The 21,921-nt window shown below is 38.1% G+C and overlaps 2 protein-coding genes across 6 annotated transcripts in view; one reads left to right on the top strand and one right to left on the bottom strand.

Moving 5' to 3' along the window:
* Positions 1–6,830, top strand: part of LOC139755837 (uncharacterized) — a 26,383-nt gene extending 19,553 nt beyond the window's left edge. For 4 of the 5 annotated variants that reach the window (XM_071674448.1, XM_071674446.1, XM_071674445.1 and 1 more), the window contains exons 8-9: positions 149–182; positions 1,644–3,521. In XM_071674448.1, the coding sequence (XP_071530549.1) occupies positions 149–182; positions 1,644–1,761 (152 nt within the window). In that variant the 3' untranslated portion in view covers positions 1,762–3,521. Of the gene's footprint in view, positions 1–148; positions 183–1,643; positions 3,522–6,693 lie in introns of those variants that run through there. The other variant, XM_071674449.1, reaches the window with a different exon arrangement.
* LOC139755836 (uncharacterized transporter slc-17.2-like) lies at positions 3,445–21,921 on the bottom strand. Its single transcript, XM_071674444.1, has 9 exons — positions 21,710–21,921; positions 19,671–19,948; positions 18,123–18,359; positions 17,351–17,625; positions 15,568–15,760; positions 14,500–14,626; positions 9,117–9,361; positions 6,719–6,849; positions 3,445–4,101 (listed from the first exon to the last, which is right to left on the bottom strand). Exons 1-9 carry the CDS (start codon positions 21,789–21,791, stop codon positions 3,996–3,998), a joined length of 1,674 nt encoding a protein of 557 aa, XP_071530545.1. The 5' UTR covers positions 21,792–21,921; the 3' UTR covers positions 3,445–3,995.

Genomic DNA, 21,921 nt, shown 5'->3' with positions numbered 1-21,921 from the left:
TAGAAGGTTTTGAGTGGGAAAAATTCCACTGTTTAGTTAAACAGTAGGGAACACAATGTTGAAGTATTGCATTCATTTGTGCACTGTTGAAATTGATCTTTTACTGTATTCAAAACATGTCTGTAATTTAGTAATTTGTATATTTCAGATGATGGAAGTGTATGGTCAGCTGGCATGAACAAGTAAGTAAAGAAAAAATTTGTTTATTTTGCAAGTGTGTTCCTTTAATTTGTCTTTCATCTTTAATGTTGAAGGTTTCAGTCATAAACAAAAGTCTTCAGGGACAGACCATAAAAGGAAGGGAAAAATGAGAATTACCCAGAGCCATTGTGAAGGAAAATATTCTTTTTGAACAGTGGTATATTCTAACTGTTGAGAAAAAATGTGATTTGTAATGAGATGATACCTCGGAGAATTTTTCTACTAAGGCTTCAACAACATATCACACTTTCATGTAAAACACTTTTTCCTCATTTACAATCCAAGCATTGAATGATATTTTCAACCATCCCCTTTTATACAACAAAATCCCTTACAGCATAATACTGATCTAAAGACCTTCCAAACCACTCAACTCTTTCTCCTCCTACCACCTTATATCACTTCTATCCTCAATATCCAAATTCTGGGAAAAACTCATCTACAGCAGAATGAAACAAAACATCCCACTCTCACACACACAGTGTGGCTTCAGACCCAACCACTTTACCCTCTCGCTACATGCAAATGATGAAAAGGTTTTTAGAAAAAGTGTAGGGAACTGCACAGAACCCTGAGGGACACCACTGTTGATGGAGAAAGGGGAGGAAGCTGATCCATCAACAGCCATGGAGATAGATCAGCCATAGAGGAAGCTAGATATGAGGGAGCATAGTTAGGGAGGGGAGCTCACAAGTGAAACCATGATGCCATACTCTTTAAAAAGCTTTGGATATGTCAAGGGCAACTACCTAGGATCCCCCAAAATTGTTCAGGAATGATGACTAGACATCAATAAGATAGGAAAGAATATCACCAGTGGATCTCACTTTGCAGAAGCCATACTGGTGATGAGAGTGTTTGTTTATGACATAGGTGCCAGGCTTGAGTTTGAATCATCCAGCATATCAGTTATGGTCTGCCTCCATATCTTTCCATACTCTGCAGTGTATTTCCTCTCAAGATGTGTGCGAAAAGGCCATCAGGTTCAAATGCAAGTAGTATTACACTTTCTTGAGTAACTGATGATCTCAAGTAACCCTCAGCTCCATTTTTCCACTTGTGGTTTGACAGGTGCAAAAATATAGATGGATTTCTGAAACAGGTTACAGAATTCTCATAGAGGTAATATTCCAGGAAAGAGAGAAATTGCTTTCAGTGAAGGCCCTTAGTCTCAAGCATTTTGATACAAATAGTCTTGACTCTTCTGCACAGGGTTAGTTTCTTAAGGATTTGACCATAGAAAGTGCTTCTGTTTGCATTACTTCTTCCTCAGCCTCATGTCTTCTTTGTTTATACTTATTGTAAGTTTTCTTGCTAGATTTTATCATCCTTTGGTAGTTGCAGGACAGGATTCTGTATGAGCTTTTGTCAACAAGGAGGAATAGTAAGAAGAAAGCATATCTTATTTAGATGCACAGAGTTGATATGGTGAAAATTTTCAGATATGGACAACTTGGCCTTGGTCATACTGAAGCTGTAGAGGTGCCTGCTGAAGTGTTCAGTAAGGGCATCACCAGAATTTTTGCTGGAGGATGGAATTCTGTTTTTTTTATATTGTAAAATCATTTAGAACCTCAGATTTTATGAAATAAGACATGTTTTAGTATATATTAGCTTAAAACTGTTTTCTTTTAATTTCCTCAGCCTCATAACATGGTATAACTAATAGTTCATAAGCACTGTCTTTGACTGGTTAAAGCAGTTTTGATACTTAAATCAGTTTCATCTGGTTTGTTAATAGTTGTGACCATGATGATGTCATAATTATAACTTTGCATGAAAGATATTAATGAATATATTGTAAGCTTTATGAGGGAAATATTGCTCTTTCTTGGTAATCCTTTCATTGTAACTGGGGCTTATGTACCCCAATAATTTTTTCTCTTCATTTCAGTTAGGGTATGAGAAAATGTAAACTTTTAAATGCTTAGAATATTTCATGATTATTTAGTCCATAATTATTTGGTACTAGTCAGCCAGAGGAAGCAGGAATTATGAAATATTTTACCGTGTCATTTCATTTATAGAAGCATTTGAGTATGTTATATCCCATTTTGAAAGAAAAAGGTTTTGGCCTGAACTATACCCTAAACTTTTACCTGCATTTTTTCCTTGTTTTCCTTGGAAAATTGATTTGCATCAAAACTTCATTATAGGCCATGTTCCTCATGTTGAATATGATTCTAGGGTTGTTTGTGGACCATTAATTCTTATAACAAACCATTCCAATGATTTTGTGATTAAAATACTTCTTGATTATTAGCTTCATATTTATGTGGTATATCATTACAAGTGTAGAAGCCCTTCATTCTCTCTATATCTATACCTCTTATGCCTGTTCTAATTGTAACTCCCTCAAAGGGATGGCCATGACAACAGAGTCTCCATAACTATAGAGCTCCAGTGCTGCTTCTTAGCCTTTATGCCTCACCTATAACAGGCCACTGGCAGAGGGTACGTCTAGCACAGTGTTTGCAGAGACTTCTACCTAATGTTCCTAATGACTACTACAGTTTAATGCTCCTACCTACTACTTTCACCTAATGTTTCTACCTAATGCTCCTGCTTAAATGTTCCTACCTACTACTTCCATCTACTGCTCCTATCATTTTGCCCTTCATTATATTTCATTTTCAAAACAAAAGTTATTTTATCAGAAAATACCCATATGTTTTATCTGCATTTTTTGCAGTTTTTCTTTGAATCATAATCCGACACAAACCATTCATTTGACTACATAAACTTTTTCCCATGTATGTTTCCATAGAAAGCACACAGCATATCCTCCTTACTCTCTGTTACCCCACTGTTCCTGCTTACTCTTCCTCCATTTACCTCACTTACTGCTTCCCATTTTCTCCACTCACTACACCCCTACCCTTTCCACCCTCTGCATATCCTCAGCCAACCCATTTACTGTTTCTGTAACCTTTCTTCTCATTGCTTCCTAACTCTTCTTTCTCACTACATCCATACTTTTCCCAGTTGCTGCTTTTCCATCCTTCCCACTCACTGCTTTTTCACCTTCCCCACCCACTCCTCTCCTACCTTCCCAACTCATTGCTTCTCCATGCTCCTTGCTTGCTTTTTCCTCATTAGGACTTCACTGTTCTACAGAGAAATACCATTTGAGCATGCATAAGGCATAGAAAACACTGTTAAAGTTACAAGATATCAGACCACAGCTTGTAATGTGTGAGCCTTGTTTCTAAAATATATAAGATTACAAAATCTATGTACTGGTTGGTTCCGAGAGTTTTATTAAATATTGATGTGTCAAATAAGGGCTTTATATATTAGCAGTTAATTGGTTACATATGGCACCCCAAAAAAACGTAATGTAATAATAGAACAAAAGATTTAAGGGTTGTGGTCTCTATTTGTTTGCTTTCCAGATGTTACTAATTCCATATGCATGAGACAATATTTTTCCCAGATGTTCAAAAAATTACTGAAGAATTTAGCCCATTAATATTTCTTGAATCTTTTAACACTTGTTTCTCTGTATATAAAGATGTTGATTAAGGGAAAGTAATAATTAGGGTTCCAAAAAGAATTGCCCCTGAGCCTACCGTTGTCCTTGGATGAACCACTTACTGATCCTGAGCCCTTGTGCACTTCATTTGGGTTTACAGAAAAACAATAACAGTTAGTTTGATAGGGTAACTAACAATTTGGTCTAACATGGGAAAGTATCTGATGAGATCTCACAAGGTCAGTGTTGAGCTTGCTTCTGTTAATGGAGGAACTTGAGCTTCTGCACAGAGTTTCTGAGAACCATCATCTGTAGTTTATCATTCACTGTCTGATGCATTGTCTTCTATGATGCTTTTGTCATTGCAGGTTAACATGTTTGCTGAGGTCTCATTTGTTTCATCTAGGTCCTTTAGTGAAGTTCGTCTGTGGAAAACTTTTGATTAGAATAGATAGGTTGTGTTAGAACATGAAACATGGGAATTTTCATTGATACTTTGTCTTGAAAATACTGTGTGTTGGAAATCATATTGCAGCTTTAATATATCCAGTGCATTCATAGATGATGAAATTTTTTAGAAAGCTTAGGAATAAATGAGACAAATGTAACAGTGAAAACCACTTAACACAGATTTTGAGATGCAGGAAATGGCAACCCTCTCTTGTGATAGATGTTGAATTATTTAACACCCTCTTGAACCATTAGATGAATACCATTTTGTAGGCATTGTCTCTTGTAAAATGAAAAATCATTGTCTTTGTTGTGTTAAGAGGAGATAATTAGATTTCAGATTGTGGTATACGGCATCTTAAAAGCTCTTGTCTTTGTAGTGGTTTACATTCCTTATGTCTGTAACTTTATTCTTTTTGTCATATATTTGTAACTGAATGTTGTAAGTGTGTAGGATTAATGGAGCTCTTCACCAGAATGATAAAACATATGTAGTATCCATGTGTGTGTGCTATAATCTGAAAATATCAGGATTAATGTAGTTGTGCAACATTTAAATAAGACATAGTGCATACCATTCTGAATGCACTGTAATGGTATGGTAGTTTTCAGGAGTACTATAACTCTGCATCCACTAGAAATTAATTTCATATTGATGTGTATGTGCTGTGATAGTGTGATAGTCAAGAGCTTTGGCACAACACAATAAACATCATGAAAAATGAAGATGTGCGGAGAATAACCAGTGTGAAGAAATCATTAGAAAGGATGTGGATGAAAAATTTTTAGGATGGTATATCCATGTAGAACATGAGTCAGATGACAAGTTGGTTAAGGAGATCTGCAGTACAGTAATCCAATTGAAAGTATAAAGAGAGGAGTTAGGCCTCTGAAGAGACAGATAGTTCCAGTGAGAGAACTGATTAGGACTAGGGATGATTTAGATAAAGATGCTTGAGGAACAACAAAGGATCAGGTACAGTGGAAGCATTTTGTATACAGAGGTGATTTGAATGGAGACATTGATGTTACTCTCACTGTGCAAAGTGGGAGTTTATAATGTTACTGTTCAAAGTGGTTGTTCACATTTTGCCTGAAGACATTGGGCATGGGTTAGGGATTTATACGAGTGATTTCAGAGGCTACATGTAAATGATCCACATCATGAAATCAGAAAATAGGGTTAATGATGAAAGATAGATAGATAGTTGCATTAACAACTTTTTTAGGGGTTATTTGAATTTCATTATTTCAAAAGCACGTACCTCTGAACAGTATATTCTGGACCATTCTGTCTTTGTGCTCTTCTTCTGTCCATCATATAACTGATTAAGAAAGAAACACTATCACAGTGAAAGATTTGGCTTCTGGAAGGCTATGAAATCCCCAAGCCTTTGACAAGTAAGCAGAGGAATGAGAAGGTAATGTTTCTCATCTTTTCATTTATCAGTGTGCAAACAGGCAATCTCTTCAGATACTGCTTAGGAACAAGGCAATTAAGTGTATAATGTGAACAGGTAAGTTCTTTTGGTTTTGGAAACACCAGTCATAGACATAAGCAATATGTATCGGTAACTCACAGACTTGACCAACCACATCAGCCTTGCACTGAAATTTGAGTGAGGTTCTACACAGCCTCAGTTTCCAAAGGCTGTAGCATTGGGGGAAGGGGGTGTATCCAAGTTTTGGAGGTCAAGAAAATGGAAAAATTCAGTTTTCCTTAAATCATTCCATGGTCTGATAGCAGGAGGGGTTTTGAAAATGAACACAGCTGACTTTTCCTAAATTACCCCATGGCCTGTTAGCCTTAGGGGCCCTGATAATGAAAGGATCCAATTTTCTTTCACTTATTCCAGGGCCTGATAGTTTGGGGGGCCCTAGAAATAAGAAGATTCATCTTTCCTTACAGTATAATTGCTTTTATTATTTCTGAACTTTAGTTGCAATCTAGCCTATGTAATCAAGATAAACTTAAAAATTTTTGAGGGCCTCATGTAGAACCACTGAAGGGAGGGGTTGAGAACTTTGGTTCCAGGGCTCCAAAATCGTAAATAAGCCATTACCTAGAGGTCATGGGGATGTACCACAAATGCATCATAGCTAAAAACCTCCCTTTTTGTTTAATCTTCACATGTCTGTATAAAAGTAGAATTAGTGAGGTCCCCTGAACCTTACAGATGTTTCTCAGAGGCATTAATTATTACCTAGATGTTGCATGGGTGATAAGCATTAAAAATTGCATGTGTGAGAGACAGTAGTGATAAGAAAGTATGGTGTGAACAATTTGAGTGTTTAAAACATAAACTACTTTTTGGAACAATAAGAGATTTTTTTTAAGTGATTCAACTGGCATGGTGAAATTCTCACTTCTTAGGTAGTTGTATAAGCAAGTGAAGGGTTAATAACACTGTATGCCCATGTACAGAGCTAACTTTAGAAGTGAATACTGTCATTATAGCACTACAACATAGGTGAGTAGGTAGTTTGTGGTACTGGAGTGTTATAGTGTTGCAGGGAAGTACTTGGTTCTTCTTCAGTGCTTTTGACCTGCAATATATTCACAACAGGGATATCTGCTATTAAGAAACCAACTTGGAGAGTATATTGGTGTTGGTGGCCCAAGGCAGAGTCTCAGCACTGCCCCATATGAGGAAGGTGAAAATACCAAGCAAGTGTATGGCTGCGCTCACCCAGAACACCTTCCGCCACTCATTGCGGCTGCCCTGCAATATTCACACAAACACACTCAGTTTTTGGGTTAGCTGTAGAGGAAAGCATTCAAGTATATTACAGTTTTGATTACAGATATAAAATGAATTACAAATAAGTATGAAGTGACTGATTTAGTGTAAGAGACTGCTTTGTTCAGAATAACTATCTCTTTAACATAATCACTGATACCCATCATGTCACTTCCTTTAATGAATTGTGGGGCATAATTCTGCTTATATTGCTTATACATTATCTTTTATTATTCTTGAATTTAGTCAATAGCAGACTTGGATTGCTTATGAAAACACTACCATGAAAGGAAAAGAACACCATTGTTTCATCTGCCATTCATACTTTTGGCTACTTTCTCTCAGTAGCAAAAGTTTGTAGTATGCTATGCCATTTCAAGCTCTACATTACCCTACAAAAGCTCATTGTTCCATTTATTAACATTCACATATCTGTTCCATAATTTCCCTTTTGTGCCTTCCTTCTTTGATATTCCTGCTCTGGCAGGCTTCATTATTTTTCCTCATGATTTTTGTGGTGCTAGCAATTAGACACTGATTTATTTATGTGACATCCAAATCTTCTACCAGGATTCTTTCAAAAAGTGTTTTTAGCATCATTGTAGATCTCAAATGCATGCAGGTGTTTAGGGGTGATGCTCAGTATGTTTGTCAAATATGGATCATCCTACTATGAATACAGAAAGTGACATTCACAATATAAACAGAGTAAAGATACACTGGGTACTTTTATTTTGAGAAAAGGGTAAATTGTAGCACCAATGGGCTAAGGGAGTTCAGAAAGGTTACACCTGATTTGGATGATTTCTACCTATCATGGGTACAGGGTTCTCTCATGTTGTCTCTAATATCACTAGATGTTCTTGATTTATTCTGAAAAAACAGCATCATATGATTTATCCCATGGAGATAATGACTATTGTCTTATGCTTAGAAAATTGTGATAACACAAAGCAGTACCTTATCAGTGAACAGCTTTCATTGTTTTTATATGAAGGGCTTCCACTGAATGAACTGGCAGATTCTAAAAAATGTAACTAATAAATGTAACTCAATAAACACTAAAATTAGATAACACTCAAGCTGCATTACATCATAATCATACTGAAACACTGACACAATATTACAGTGGTTGATCCATCTCTCCTAGTTGGCAATTATCCTGGTGATCATGTCGCCCATAAGAGCACATCAGGCATTGAATATCTTAAATCCTTTCACAGGATTTGTAGCACATGGTGTTTGAAAATAGGATTTTAACAGTCCCATTGTTATGAAACTGTTTTATGCCATCTGGTGAACTCATATTAGCCTTTCATTGCATTTGATGAAAGTGCCATGCTTATTTATTGGCCAGTCTTATTAAATGTTTGTGACTTTAGCCTTTAATAATACATAATTTGCTTTGGGTTGTACCCATAGCTGTAACAGCAATACAGCTGGATGAACCTTATTGTTGTACAGTACCCTGAATACTAGGAATGTGCTGAACTCTGTGTTGTGAACCATTGATATGAAGCTTACCATGGAATGCCAGATGTTGATGGAGATAACTTATTGCCACTGTAAGACAAGTTACCTGTATGAGTGAAAAGTGATTATCATATCTAAGACAGTTTAGGAATATACCAGGTTAACAAGAACTCTCCTGTTGCAGTTGTTAGACAGGCCACCACTATGGAAGCTAGGAACCTACTGAGGCCTGTAAGTGATTATATCTGGGAGTGTGATAATGTAGGAGGATGCCTGGTCAGTAAGAAATGACCCTCCATAATAATTGAATTTGACACCAACATGAGTGCAAGAAGACTAATGAATATTTTGAAATATGGTCATAACTGAGATTGTGGCAGCACAGGAGGATGCCAGGTTGATTAAAGATTAGCTGCCATAATTGTTGAACAAACAAACACTTTGGGGGCCAGGAGACCAGTAAGGCTCATTCAGTTGGTGCCCATGGCTAGAACTGCAGCACTGTGGAAGGGTGACAAATCAGTGAAAAATGACCTAATATAAGTGTCAGTTCACTCCATATCATGGATGCCAGAAGGCTGTTGAAGCTGTGAAAATGGTGGCCATGCCATAGAATGTGGTGGTGTTTGGTAGTATCAAATCAACAGGAGATGGCCCATAACATGCATCAAATAAGTCATCACCATGTGTGCCAGGAGATTGTTAAGCCCCAGAAATGTGTTATTTGTGCAGTACAGTAACATAAAAAGTAGCCATGTCAATTGAAGACAACCTACCGTAGGCGTCATATGAGCTACTAATATGGGTGCCAGGAGACCATTGATGCCTGTAAAGATGTTGATCATGCCTGAGAGTGTAGCTGCAAAGGAAGGTGCCAGGTCAATGGGTGTGTAGAAGTAACCACCCACAAACATCATGCAGTTTCCCACCACCACCAACAGCAAGGTGGATGCTGCCAACCATCGCCACTCATATGGTGCTTCCACCACCAGCACAGGTGTCATGCCAGCCAGAATCAGCCCTGATGTTCAAAATGTGAGAAAACTTGCTTTATTAGTGTCATTTATTTCACACCACTGTATGTAATCATTTATTTGTACAGTGTAGTGAAGTTAGTTTTACACTCTAAGGGTCTGATCTATAGATATTTCTTTATTATTGTACAACTTCTTAGACTTTTATATATTTTCAGCATTCAGAATCTCATCACTTATTACATTTATCCACTATGACACTTTAAGAATGTTTCTTTATTATCTTTTCTTTCCAACATGTTTCTTGTTAAGTTTCATGATTTGTACATTCTTACTCTGCATATACATCTTTTAAAGAACTGTTTGCTGGCATCAGTCCTGAAGCTGGTTTGGATACTTGAAGGTCTTCCCCTGCTATTTTCTTTTCTTTGGAAGACTAATATATAGCAAATGACCTCTTTGTATAGCTCATCTCTCTTATTTCAGGAGCTATCTTTTTTTTATCTCCTTTGGTCCCTCTTTGTTAGCTCTTTGTTTTTTAAGTGCATTGACCAAACTTGAAAAGTATTTCCCAATTCATTTCTTGTTTACACTGTGAATAGCATAATGTACATTCCCAAACTTGAAAAGTATTTCCCAATTCATTTCTTATTTACACTGTGAATAGCATACTGAACATTCCCAAATCATGTATTGAATGTATTTGCTAGTAGACAGTTTGTCTCCTTTATAGTTCTGACTTGACATTTTGATTTCAACTTATGGACAATGTCAACCTCCACGTCCTTTACACACACACATTCTTATGGTTTCTCTCATGGATTATATTCATATTAATGCCCTTTAGTTTTTGCTGAGCCCATTTCTTTTCAAATTGTATCATCCATGTGTCAAACCAACTTTGGAGCTTAAGTCTCTTTGTAAGTGATACAGTCTTCATTCTTAACCTTTTTCAAGATATTAACATCATCTGCAAATATACTTAGTGCAAGTCCAGTTGTTTTACCATGTCATTAAATTACATAGCTCATGAAGAGCAACAATCCCAAGACTGAGCCTTTCAGCACTCCACTAGTAACCTCAACCCATTTTGAGAAAGTTTCTCAGACATGCCTCTCATATTCCCTTCCACAAGGATAGTTTTCTTTCCATCAAAGGAGTCTTCCCCTTACACATGCCTGAAAATCTTGCTTCTTTACCAGCTTCATATGTAGAATATTGTTCAGTGCCTTTTGACACTTTCAAAGAAGTCGAAGAGATTTATCAGACGTGACCACCTTTTCCTTAACCCACAGTGTCTCTCACAGAGATAGTCTATCCTTTGCAAGTAATTATGCACATGTTCTCTGATTATCTATACCAGTATTTTACGGACCACACTTGTCAATAAGACTGGTGTGTACTTCAAAACAATTTCCTGATCTCCATTCTTAAAGGGAGGCTTGATACTTGTTCTCCTCACTCCATAGGCACTACACCCTCATCCACTGATTTATGGAATAAGATTTTGAGCATTCTGTAATCAGTTTCTACCAATGCTTGTAAACATATAGTGAGATTTCACCAAGAACCACATACCTTATGTGGGTTCAGACCCTTTATTAGTCTGCTCATACCATTTCTAACATTTTTAGTGCTTTCCAATTCCCTTTCTCTCTCCCATCTCACTGGTTTTGTGGCTTTAGTGTCCTCCACTGTGAATGAACTTTTGAATTTTTCATTTGGTGTCATCTGGTGTCACCTGTATTGCTGTGCCATCTTTTACAGATCCACCTTTTGAATGCCTTTTCCTGATGAACTGATATTGAAATAATCTAAAGATAGAATGATGAAAAATTTTAATTTGCCCTCCCCTTCTCCACAAAAATTTTCCAAAGGTTTTCTGGTCCTCTTTATACATCTGGCAGCTTTTGTTCTTTGCTCTGTTATAGCTTTCATATGCTGCTTGGCTAATATGCCTCTTAAATCTCATACATAGTGCATCCTCAGCTCCTTTGGTTTCTATCATTATTGAACAATATTTCTAACTCCCTCACTGTAGATTTCCATAAAATTGTCTTTACAGTGGCTTATATCTTGGGTATGGAACTCCATTTCCTAGTTTAAAGATATTGTTTAGCTTGAATTGTTTCCATGACTGTATCTCTTTGAGGAGAAAGTGTGATAAAGTCAATGCACTTGATATGTTATTTAGCACTGAAGCAGAAGGATGGGTGAAAGCTAGTACTCTTCCTTCATTGAAAGGGAAAGGTGCTAAAAATGTATCTAGCAATTATAGGGGAATAAGGCTTTTAAATATATCAGGAAAAGTGTATGCAAGAGTGTTGACTGACAGAGCGATGGAAGTGACTGAATGCAGAATAAGTGAGGAGCAAGGGGGTTTTAAAGTAAGGGAAGGGTTGTGTGGATCCAATTTTTGTTGTGAGAAAGACCGTGGAAAAGTAAATAGTGAGAGGTAAGTAGCTGTATGCAGCTTTTGTGGATCTGTAGAAACCAAATGACAGAGTCGAGTGGAATGCTTTATTGAATATGTTAAGGATATATGGGTTAGAGGATGGCATGAAGGCCTTCTATAGATGAGCAAATGCATTTGTCAGAGTAGATGGAGAGTTGAGCATAAATGTGGGTGTGACACAGGGCTGTGTGATGTCACCATGACTTTTTACCATATACTTGGATTGAGTGATAAGAGAGATGTAAGCAAAACACTATAAAAAGAAATGTAGAGGTGGAGTGTTGCACTAAGGTATGGTGACTAGTGACAAGACTGTTTGTGCATGATACTGCATTGCCTGCGAAGAATGAAGAGTTGCAGAAGGTTGTGTGTTTTATGTCGTATGTAATCATAGACTACTGAAGGTAAATGCGTGTAAAAGTAAAGTGCGTAATGGGATTTGAAAGGAAACAGAGTGAGAGTATAGTTTCTGCAAAGCTTTATAAAGTGAGAGAAGAAAGTACTAAATCAGAAAGTACTAAACTCTGTTATGGATATGGGGAAAGAAGGACTGGAAGAGTGACAGAATGTATCTGGAAGCTATTTTGGTGACATGGAAGGAGAGATAAGGGAGAGAGCAGTATATGATAGAAGTCATTGGGCTCCTTGAGAAAATAATGAAGAGCAGAGGTGTAAGTAAGGAAGTGAGGAGAGGATTAAAGAACAACGAGGTTTTCCTGACCCTGACCTATGCAGCTGAAACATAGACATAGGATAAGTCACAGAGGTTAAGAATCCAGGCTGTGGAAATGAGTTCTTTGGGAGGAGCATATGGTATGACTAGATGGAATGAAGAAAGTAATGACAAGGTGTATGAGAGATTTAGTATGGCAAGGAATGTATAAAGAATGAATTGGGAGTGGTAGAGTGGGTGAGCTGTAATACTTTGAGGTGGTTTGTGTATGTGGAAAGAATAAAAGATGGGGAGTTTACAAGGAGAGTGTGTGTTGGTAAGATTAAAGGGGTTGTTGTGAGAGGAAGACTGCCTGTGACATGGGTAAATAGAGTGGAAGGGGAGAAAAGGGATAAGAATGTGTGGAATGGTATATGTTAAGGAGGCATGTAAGGAGAGGGATAAGTGGAATCTCTTTTGCCATGACACCTCCCGTGGTGGGAGTTCCCAGAGGGAATGTGCATCAGAGATATAAGTTGATCAATAGTATGGTTCTCTCCTGACCCCTTGTTTATCTTATTAAGAACATAGCCAAACTCTTGTATTATTTGATCCCTTTTACCTGGCCATGCATCTTATATGATGTTTTCCATTTCCTTATTACAACATGTAAATTTAAGATATAGTATCCTACTTAACAGCTTGTGTATTATGGGGAGAGTTTGCACATAAGGGGCCCCATCTCTTGCACATCTGTATCTTCATAAAGATTTTTAAGTCTATGTAAGCCACCAGGATTCACATTCTGTTTGCTTGGACTGTTTCAACCATCTACTACTCTTACACAAATCCAGTATATATATGCATCCTTCTTAATCTTCCTCTTTTTCATTTTTGATCATGGCAAATGGTAACTGGTACTGCATCTCATGAAGAACAGTTTAATGTTAATATCATCCAGTTGACTAAAGAACTTGAAGGTTGTTCTCAGGTCACCCTTTTTCTCTTTTCTCATTGAAGGTGGAAAGCTCTGTAACCAACCTTTCATTGTATCTCAAGTCTATTAATTCTGGTATCATCTTGGTTGCTCTTCTATGGACTTTCCTAATTATATCTTTGTGTTTCTTGAGGTGCAGAGAACAAACTTGAGAGGCATAATCCAGTTTTAGTTCATGTTGTGAATAGTTTACTACTTATTCATATATTACTTGAATGCAATTCCAGTAATTATCAGGAGACTTCACTTTTTTCACAGTTTTCTAGATATTAAGCCCTGGCAACAAATTAGGTCAATGTTGACCACTAAATCTCTCATACATTGATTCCTGTAGCTTATTCCCACTTCGCAGGAATTATGCAGAGGCTGCTTTTCACTGTGTGAGTATCATTCTGCTCACAGTACTATAACCTGCAGTAGGACCCTTGATGCAGTGATTATCATTCATTTTTCTTCACAGTACCCTTTACTATTACATCTTGATGTTCTGAGGGTCATTCACCCTACATCACTGTAACGTTCACGATCATTCTTGATGCAGAGAGTGTCATTCTGCTTATACTATAGTATCCTACACCAGGACCATAATGCTTTGAGTCATTCACCTTACATCACTGTATCCTACACTCACATTCTAGGTGCTGTGTCATTTTGGTCATAACTTTGTATCCTACACTATTATCCATTGTGCTGTGAGTGTTATTCACCTCACACCATAATATCCTTCTAACATCCTTGGAGCTATGAGTGTCATTAATCTCATACCAAAATATTGTGCACCTATCATCAGTCATTCACCTCACACCACTGTAATTTGCAAGGTTTATGGTATTTCTTAAAATAAGATTTATCATATATATTTGAAATACTGACTTGAGGGACAAGATATGAAGGAATGGTAATCCTTTTGAAGAAATATGCTTTGAAACCTAGATGTTTCTCCAACAGTAGGAGTTCTTTCAGATATCAGTTTTATTTAGCAGTGCTTTCATTATCTCTCCCATTGGATGAAATTAATTTTGGTTTCTTTGGCTCACTTTTATTATTTTTGAGGTAACCTTAGTTTGCTTTTGACATTTACCCAAAGTATTGAAGACTTTTTTTATTCTGGTGAGTGTCATCTTGTGTTTGAGAGCATCCACCACCAAGCCCACAGCTGGAGACATCGGAAGCTCCAGTGCCCAAGGTAAGGAGGACATCAGACCATTCTGAAGGAGGTATGGTTAACCAGCACTTACTACATCAAAAAGAAGGCCTCACAGGGTTGCTAGAAACAAAAAATTTAAAAAACAATTTGGGAAGAGAATGGCACACAAAGAGGTAATTTCCAGTAGAGACTGGAAAGAGGAAAACATGCTTTTCCAAGATGAAAAGTATTGGGACCTCATCCTTGAAGTGCTAATACCAGTCATAGTCCTAAGTTTGATATAAGGATGTCATATTAAATCATACATGGATAAATTATGGTTTTGGTACTCCTTGGTAATTTTTTCTATCTGTAATCAACACAGCATCTTTCTCCATCCACCAGGATCACTGATAACAGTCTTATATCCCTCTCCATAAGCAGCAATGGTAGCACCACTCATTATGAAGGATAGTCAGAGTTTGAGTTATGGATGGATACACTGAAGACGAGATTGTAAGAGTTGGGAACGTTTACATACTTCACTGAATGCGGTTGATGGAAGAAGAGAAATTTTGAAGGTAAAGAGATTATGAACTGTGGTTTGAAACACAGAAAATGGAAATAAACTAGTACCCAGAGTAAGATGGTAGCACAGTATGAAAGGAAATTTATGGAGTGAAATGAAGGAAATATTAGCTAGCAGTTATTAATAATGCATCTACATAGTAGAATGACTGGTAGAGAAACATCTTTTAAGTCAATGTGTCATTTAGTGGAAAAAAAGGAGACTTAAGGAAATTAGATTATTATGAAAGTGGTTGATCAGGATTGTTTAGTGAGGTGGAATGGCATGGGGAGAAAATTGGCCAGAAGAGCTGAGGAAGCAGGAGAAACAGAATAAGGTATGAATGGAGTATCTCAGGCTGGAGACTGTGGAAGGGTGTAAGGATTTTATCGTGTGGAAGAGATGACAGAATGGGCACATTCTTTTGTCATATGTTCAGAATTTGAGGAATTCACCTGATCAATAGAGAAACCAAAAGTGTCCCTCATAAAGACTGGCTGATGCAGCGTGAAGATTTGGTAACCAAAGGTACTAAAGAAACTGGTAGCCAGTAGGGCATACACAGGCACGCTCCTGGCCAGCATCAGCAGTGGAGCTGGCCTAGATACCACTTCAGGATCCAATTCTTTACCATAACGATGGAAGTATCTGAAATGATGTCATGTATTTTAGTTAACTTGGAAAAGATGCTCTAATACTCAATGAGAAAATATATCATCCCAAGATCTTCAAGTGACATGGTTAATGTCACATGCATAGAAGCCTCAGACTCAGTGAATGTTGCAAGGCTTTGAAAATACCTTGTAAGTTTTATCTGTAATATGAAAAGTTGCCTACTTAATTCATAGTTTCATGCATTATACCACATTTACTTTCTTGTATTCTTTGTTCTGCTTGGAATGAATGCAAAGGGCCAGTTGCCATTTTAGAATAAATAAAAAATATCTTATTATACCTTCTAAAGATATGTATTCATCACTGGAAATGTCAAGTTGATGAAACTGTACAATATAAGATAAACATTTATGTATTAGCCTTGAATATGATACCAAAGTGCCCATTTGTGAACCCTTCACCTGTAAAATCATGAAAAACCTCATACCCTTATGCGGGCTCATCTGCTACAAGTTTCAACCATTGATATGAAATATCAAACTGAAAATATTCTGAGAACACTTCTCTATACTGGGATCAAGTTAACTAAAAGGAAAAAAGTTTTGGGTCTACCAAGAAATTAACAATATATCCTAATTTACTTTCTCGAAACCGGATTTAAGTAATATGTTACATCGCTGAGAACAAGTTCAAGGGCAAAAATATCAATGATGGGAAGAAAATGTAGTAACATACTAAACAAGTTTATTTTAAAATTTCCTATTTCATATAGACTTATTATACTTCAACATTTGAATATCCTCTTTTTAAAACTTTCCCCATGTCATATTTACAGAAACACTGTGTTTACTGACCTAAACTTTGGATTTTTATGGGATTACCCTTTTTTTTCTATATTTCTACTGGTGGTAACTGTTCCTTGCACTATGGCCTTGTGAGTCATGGAAGCACTAGTCTCGTTTTCATGAAATAAGCTTTTGCAGGATAAAATCCTTAAGAATCTCTTCTCTTTGGGTCATTTTACTTTTCTTTTTTACTTATAGCGTTTATTTTTAATTAAAACTTTTTTATTTCAGTTGCCTCAGATACTTCAAATCATTTTTCTTTTTTATGATTATTTCCCTGGCATTTAATGTTCCATACATGAAAATTTATGTTGCTCACAAGAAATACAATACTGGTACTGAATGACAAGATAACTTTAGCAGATAACATGTCAGGAGTAGCAACTGCAAAAATAATGCTTTTAGTGTATCATATTCTTTTTTCCTCTATTTTCATTCAAGCTGGCTTCTGGCTGGGACCAAGTATATTGCAAATTATAATTGTTTCAATGCATTATGGATTTTTTTTTAAAGATGTAGAGGAGCAAAGTATTCTTTAATGACACAGTATAGAGAAAGGGTCACACACATAGCTTATAGAATGTATAAAGAGCATCACACATAGTTTATGGAACGTATAGAGCTATTATACCAAATTGGATTTTCTTGTTTTACATAATGATTTTCTCAATACTAAAGCTGTGAGATGTGCTACATTAAGGTTTGTGTAATTCAGTCATTGATAAGTGTTGCACCAGAAGCCCTGGCAGAACCAGAAGGCACAGGAGAATAAAAGTACCTTAATTCTGTTTCTGAGATGAACGGGTGTGTGGAAGGAGAGTTATGGAGGAGCACTGCACAAGTGAGGGTAAAGCTGGCACTCATCAGACCCATCACATAGAAGGAAGAAGGCCAACCACCTAAGGGGCCATGGAGACACAGGGTTGAGATGAGTGGATGTGCCACCATTACCCCCAGGGGAAAGCCAGAGTAGACTATACTAGTCAAGAAACTTAGGTCCCTCTGTGACCCCCAGCGAGTCAGGAGATAGGGGTGGGTGTTTAGCCCCAGAGCCTGTAGTAATTAAGAAATATTACCTACTTGCAGTGATGAGATGATGATTTGCTAGAATTAATGAGGTTTCTCAAGACATGAAAATGATTTGTAGGGATTGATGATACTGTATCAAGTAACACTGTTGAGTTTGAAAAACAAAACATTGCACAGAGATTAAAGGGTTGTTAAGCTCATAAGGACATAAAAAGGTTTTGCCTTAAGACAAAATCAAATTTTCAATATATATAGATGATGAATATGTGGCAAGCCGAGGCCTAAGTTATCCATGGAAGGAGGAATCAGTCAGGCTCAGATTCTCTTATGGATCATGTAACCCTGTAATGGTGGACAGAAGCTTGAGAAGCTCCTGAGATTGGGCTTTATGTTGTTGCAGTCAGATAAGTATCTTCTTGCAAAGCATTTCAAACAAATACAAATACCCAACCTGCTAAATGAAGACAAGATATCAGCCACATTTCAAGATCACAACACACAGCAGGAACTGATCTGTTCACCTCTGTGAACCCCTGTATCACCCGAATGGTGAGGAGGGCTCCATAGTGGGCATGGGCAGCTGATGGCAGTAACAGATTTGTACCAGCATTCATTCCTAGGCTAAAGAGCATGAGAAAGCGGCCACCCCATCGATCACATGCCCACCCTCCTAGAAGCATGCCCACAGTGTAGCCATAGAAGTAGCTGGAGAGGAGGTGGCCTTGAATGGTCTTGCTCCAGTTGAAATCACCATGAATCTGTGATATGAGAAGAAGGTTGTACTGTGTGATCATGGTCATAATTAGTATATTTCTGTGCTCAAAATGCCATCATTAACAGAATTCATAGGTGTCTTGATGCTTACTTTTTAAGTTATGACAGTTAATTGGGAAAAGACAGAATTTTGAATGTTAAGGATTAATTCATCAGGGTAAATGCCTGTGAATGATTCATCACCAAAACAGCATATATAACTCCAATTGTGGTCTGCATTTATATTTCAAGATTATCTTTGCATTATCCATCCCTTCTTAAACCAATGAAATGCTTGTCTTACCTGCCTGGGTGAAATGCCAAGCGAGTCACAGCTGTGCTTTATAAGGTGCCATAAGGATGTTACCTACTCTATGAATTATAAAGTTACATAGGTCTCGTCTATTTTGAGAGATGCCATATTGGCCTTGCTTAATAGGTGAGGTGCCATAAGAGTCTTTTCCTACCCTGTGAGGTGTTTCAAGCATTTCACCTACTGTGTGAGATATGTAGATCTTGACTAGTTAGTGAGATGCCATAAAGGTCTTGTCCACTCTGTAAGGTTTTTAAGCTTCTCATCTACTCTGTGAGACATGTAGATCTCGCTTAGTTAGTGAGATGCAATAAGAGTCTTGCCTACTCTGTAGGTTACTTTAAGAGACAGTCTTATCTGTAGAGTACCATTAGGTACTCGACACTATTTTGATAGATGCTATTAAGGTTTCACCCTGGATCTGCCAGGGGCCATGTGAGGATCACTGTGAATTTTAAAAGCCATAAGGTTCTCTCCATGACTCTGCAATGTGTGACAAAAGCCTCACTATGGCTCTGCCATGTACCATGAGAACCTCACCATAGCTATAGCTCTGCAATATGCCATTAGAGCCTTGCTACGGCTTTGCCATATGCCATGAGGGTGTCACTATGACTGTTAGATGCTGAAAAGGCCTCACTATGACCCTGCCAGGAAACACAAGGGCCTTATCATGGCTCTGCCAGGTCCGTAAGAGTTTCCCCTGTGTTCTGCAAGATATCATTGAGGCTTTGCATTTAAGATATCATAAGGATATTAGGTGCCATGTAATATAAGGGCTTAATGTGTGCTCTGTAAGATATCATGAGGGCCTCATATAAGCTCTGTAAGATACCATGAGGGCTCCATGTGTGCTCTGAGACTTAAGGTGAGGGCTTAATATGTTCTCTAAGATCTTATGAGGGCTTCATGTGTGCCTTGTAGATCATGAAGGCCTCATGTGTTTTGTAAGTAGTATCATAAAATTCTGATAGTGTTCTCTTGGGTGAAATAGTTAGCTCACCTGATGCACGGTAGCATTATCATCCTCCAATAGCAGATCCAATGAGACAAAAGCCTGAGGACTTTGGCTTGGTTCTATATTGGTAAAGTTTGAAGAATTGGGCATGAGGCTGGAATCCCAGGCACTGCCAGAGTCAGAGTTGTAGTCAGTGGTGCCAGGAGATGGACTCGCCATGCATACCAGAGCCATAGACAGGCTCATCCGTCCCAGCATCAACTGTAGGGTTCCAACCATGACCAGAAAAATGGTCCACAGCCGCCATGACGTCAACAATGGACCTGTTTATGGATACAAATTTATAGTTTCTAGGTTACTGTGAGTTATGTTGAAGAGAGGAGCCACTGGAGTTATGTTGGAAAGACACTGCCCATCAGCAAACTACCAAATGTACTAGAAACAGGAGTCATCAGAGATGGTCTTGTTAAAGTTTTTTACTCCAAGAAGGAGAAAGATTAAAAGCTTCTCGGGAAGGGTCAGAGGTAGTCGATATGGCCTACTGCTGGGAATAGAAGTGATTGTTCGAGACCTGGGGTGGTAAGTAGTGGCGTTGGTTGTGACCCAAACCCTGGGATGGGAGGTGGTGGTGGTGGCTCTAACTATGGGGTTGGAGGTGGTGGTGGTGGTGGCTTTCTCTTTAGATGTGGATGATGGTAGTGGCTCTATCCCTTTGTTTGGAGTGGTGGTGGTGGCTTTATCCTTAGGGGGTGGAAAGTGGTGGCGGTGGTTCTAACTATAGGGTGGGAAGTGGTCGTGGTGGCTTTAGCCCTGGCGATGAAGGTGGTCGTGGTGGCTTTATCGTTGGGGCTGGAAGGTGATGGTGGTGGCTCTCTAGCCCTGGGGTTGGAGGTGGTGGTGGTGGCTCCATCCTGTGGTGTCGGCGGCTTTATCTAGGGGTGGACAGAGAAGATGGTGGCGGCTCTATTCCTGGGGTTGGAGGTGATGGTGGTGGCTCTATCCCAGGGGTTGGAGGTGATGGTGGTGGCTCTACTATCCCTTGTTGAGAGGTGGTGGCATCTCTATCCCGGGTGGCATATGGTGAACTACATCTGAGCTCCACTGACATTTACCTTTCCCTCACATTAATATTGCAGCGGGAAGGACGGAATCATCGACCTTCACTCCGAGCAAGGACGTTGATATTTATCAGTCAATATTTCTTTTCAGAGAGTGCTTACCAAGGATTTACCAAACGTTGTCTGTGAGAAATATGCTAATAGAAAACAGTCCATATCAAATCTGATTTTAATTCGTCTTGGTTTGGTGAATGGTTATAAATGTTCGCGGATATCAGTTGAAGTCTACAAATTATATCTGTGACTAATCCCAGCAAAGAAACTGAAAGGGATACTTTTTTTAGCAATACCTTGCAACATTAATGAAAACAGAGTTGACAACAGGGGAAGAAAATGCCTTCTGTCTACTTAAGGAAATCTATCAAATTCCGGGAAGTAAAGATAAACGATGGTCTTATGGTTTAAATCTAAAGTACAGTGAATAGAATGTACCCAGATTCAGGAGGCTGGACAAGTAAGAGCACTTTCCAAACAGGATAAGGAGGAAACAATCACAGTAGAGGAGCTTAGCCATGCAGAGCTGTGCAAGAGCTGGTGACAATATAGGGAAATTAGAACGGATGGGTAAGAAGTAAATAGTGGATCAAAATAGTTTTGAGATAAACAGGCGCAAGTAGGCAAAGGATTACAGAAACAGTATGGAAGAGACATAGCCACATTATGTTCGTAGGATATGAGGACAATAAGAAAATGAAGCAATATTCTTATCGTGCGTCACTAGAATTTACTCTTCCGTTATATAATAGAATGAGTACAATAAGGATCTTGATACTACTGATGTACAACTAGTAACATTATCATTTATTTTCCATTCTTTTCCTCGAGTAACTCTTCCTTTCGCAGTTACACCACAGTTACCGTCCAGACCTATTCATTGATCACTCTCCAGTGTTCTGTTTTTATCATATCAAGCAGCTAAACATGACCTTCAGAAAACAAATCTACAGTAAATACGGACACTCTTACAGTCGCTTTCAGTGGCTTCGTCCCCCGGCACATTTATATCCAGTTCGTAATCTTCAGAAGGTACTGTTAACTTGTTGCTCATTTTGTTGAAAAATGACAAAAACTGTTCTTAAAAGTTATTGCTTGGTGTTACACAAAGCTCAAGGTTACTATTAGTCCATCTGGTAGACTGCGTGTGTGTGTGTGTGTGTGGGTGGGACGCTATGCGCATA

Source organism: Panulirus ornatus, chromosome 20 (genome assembly GCF_036320965.1).
Source record: "Panulirus ornatus isolate Po-2019 chromosome 20, ASM3632096v1, whole genome shotgun sequence".
Lineage (NCBI taxonomy): Eukaryota > Metazoa > Arthropoda > Malacostraca > Decapoda > Palinuridae > Panulirus > Panulirus ornatus.
This window is presented reverse-complemented; position numbering and strand designations above follow the sequence as displayed.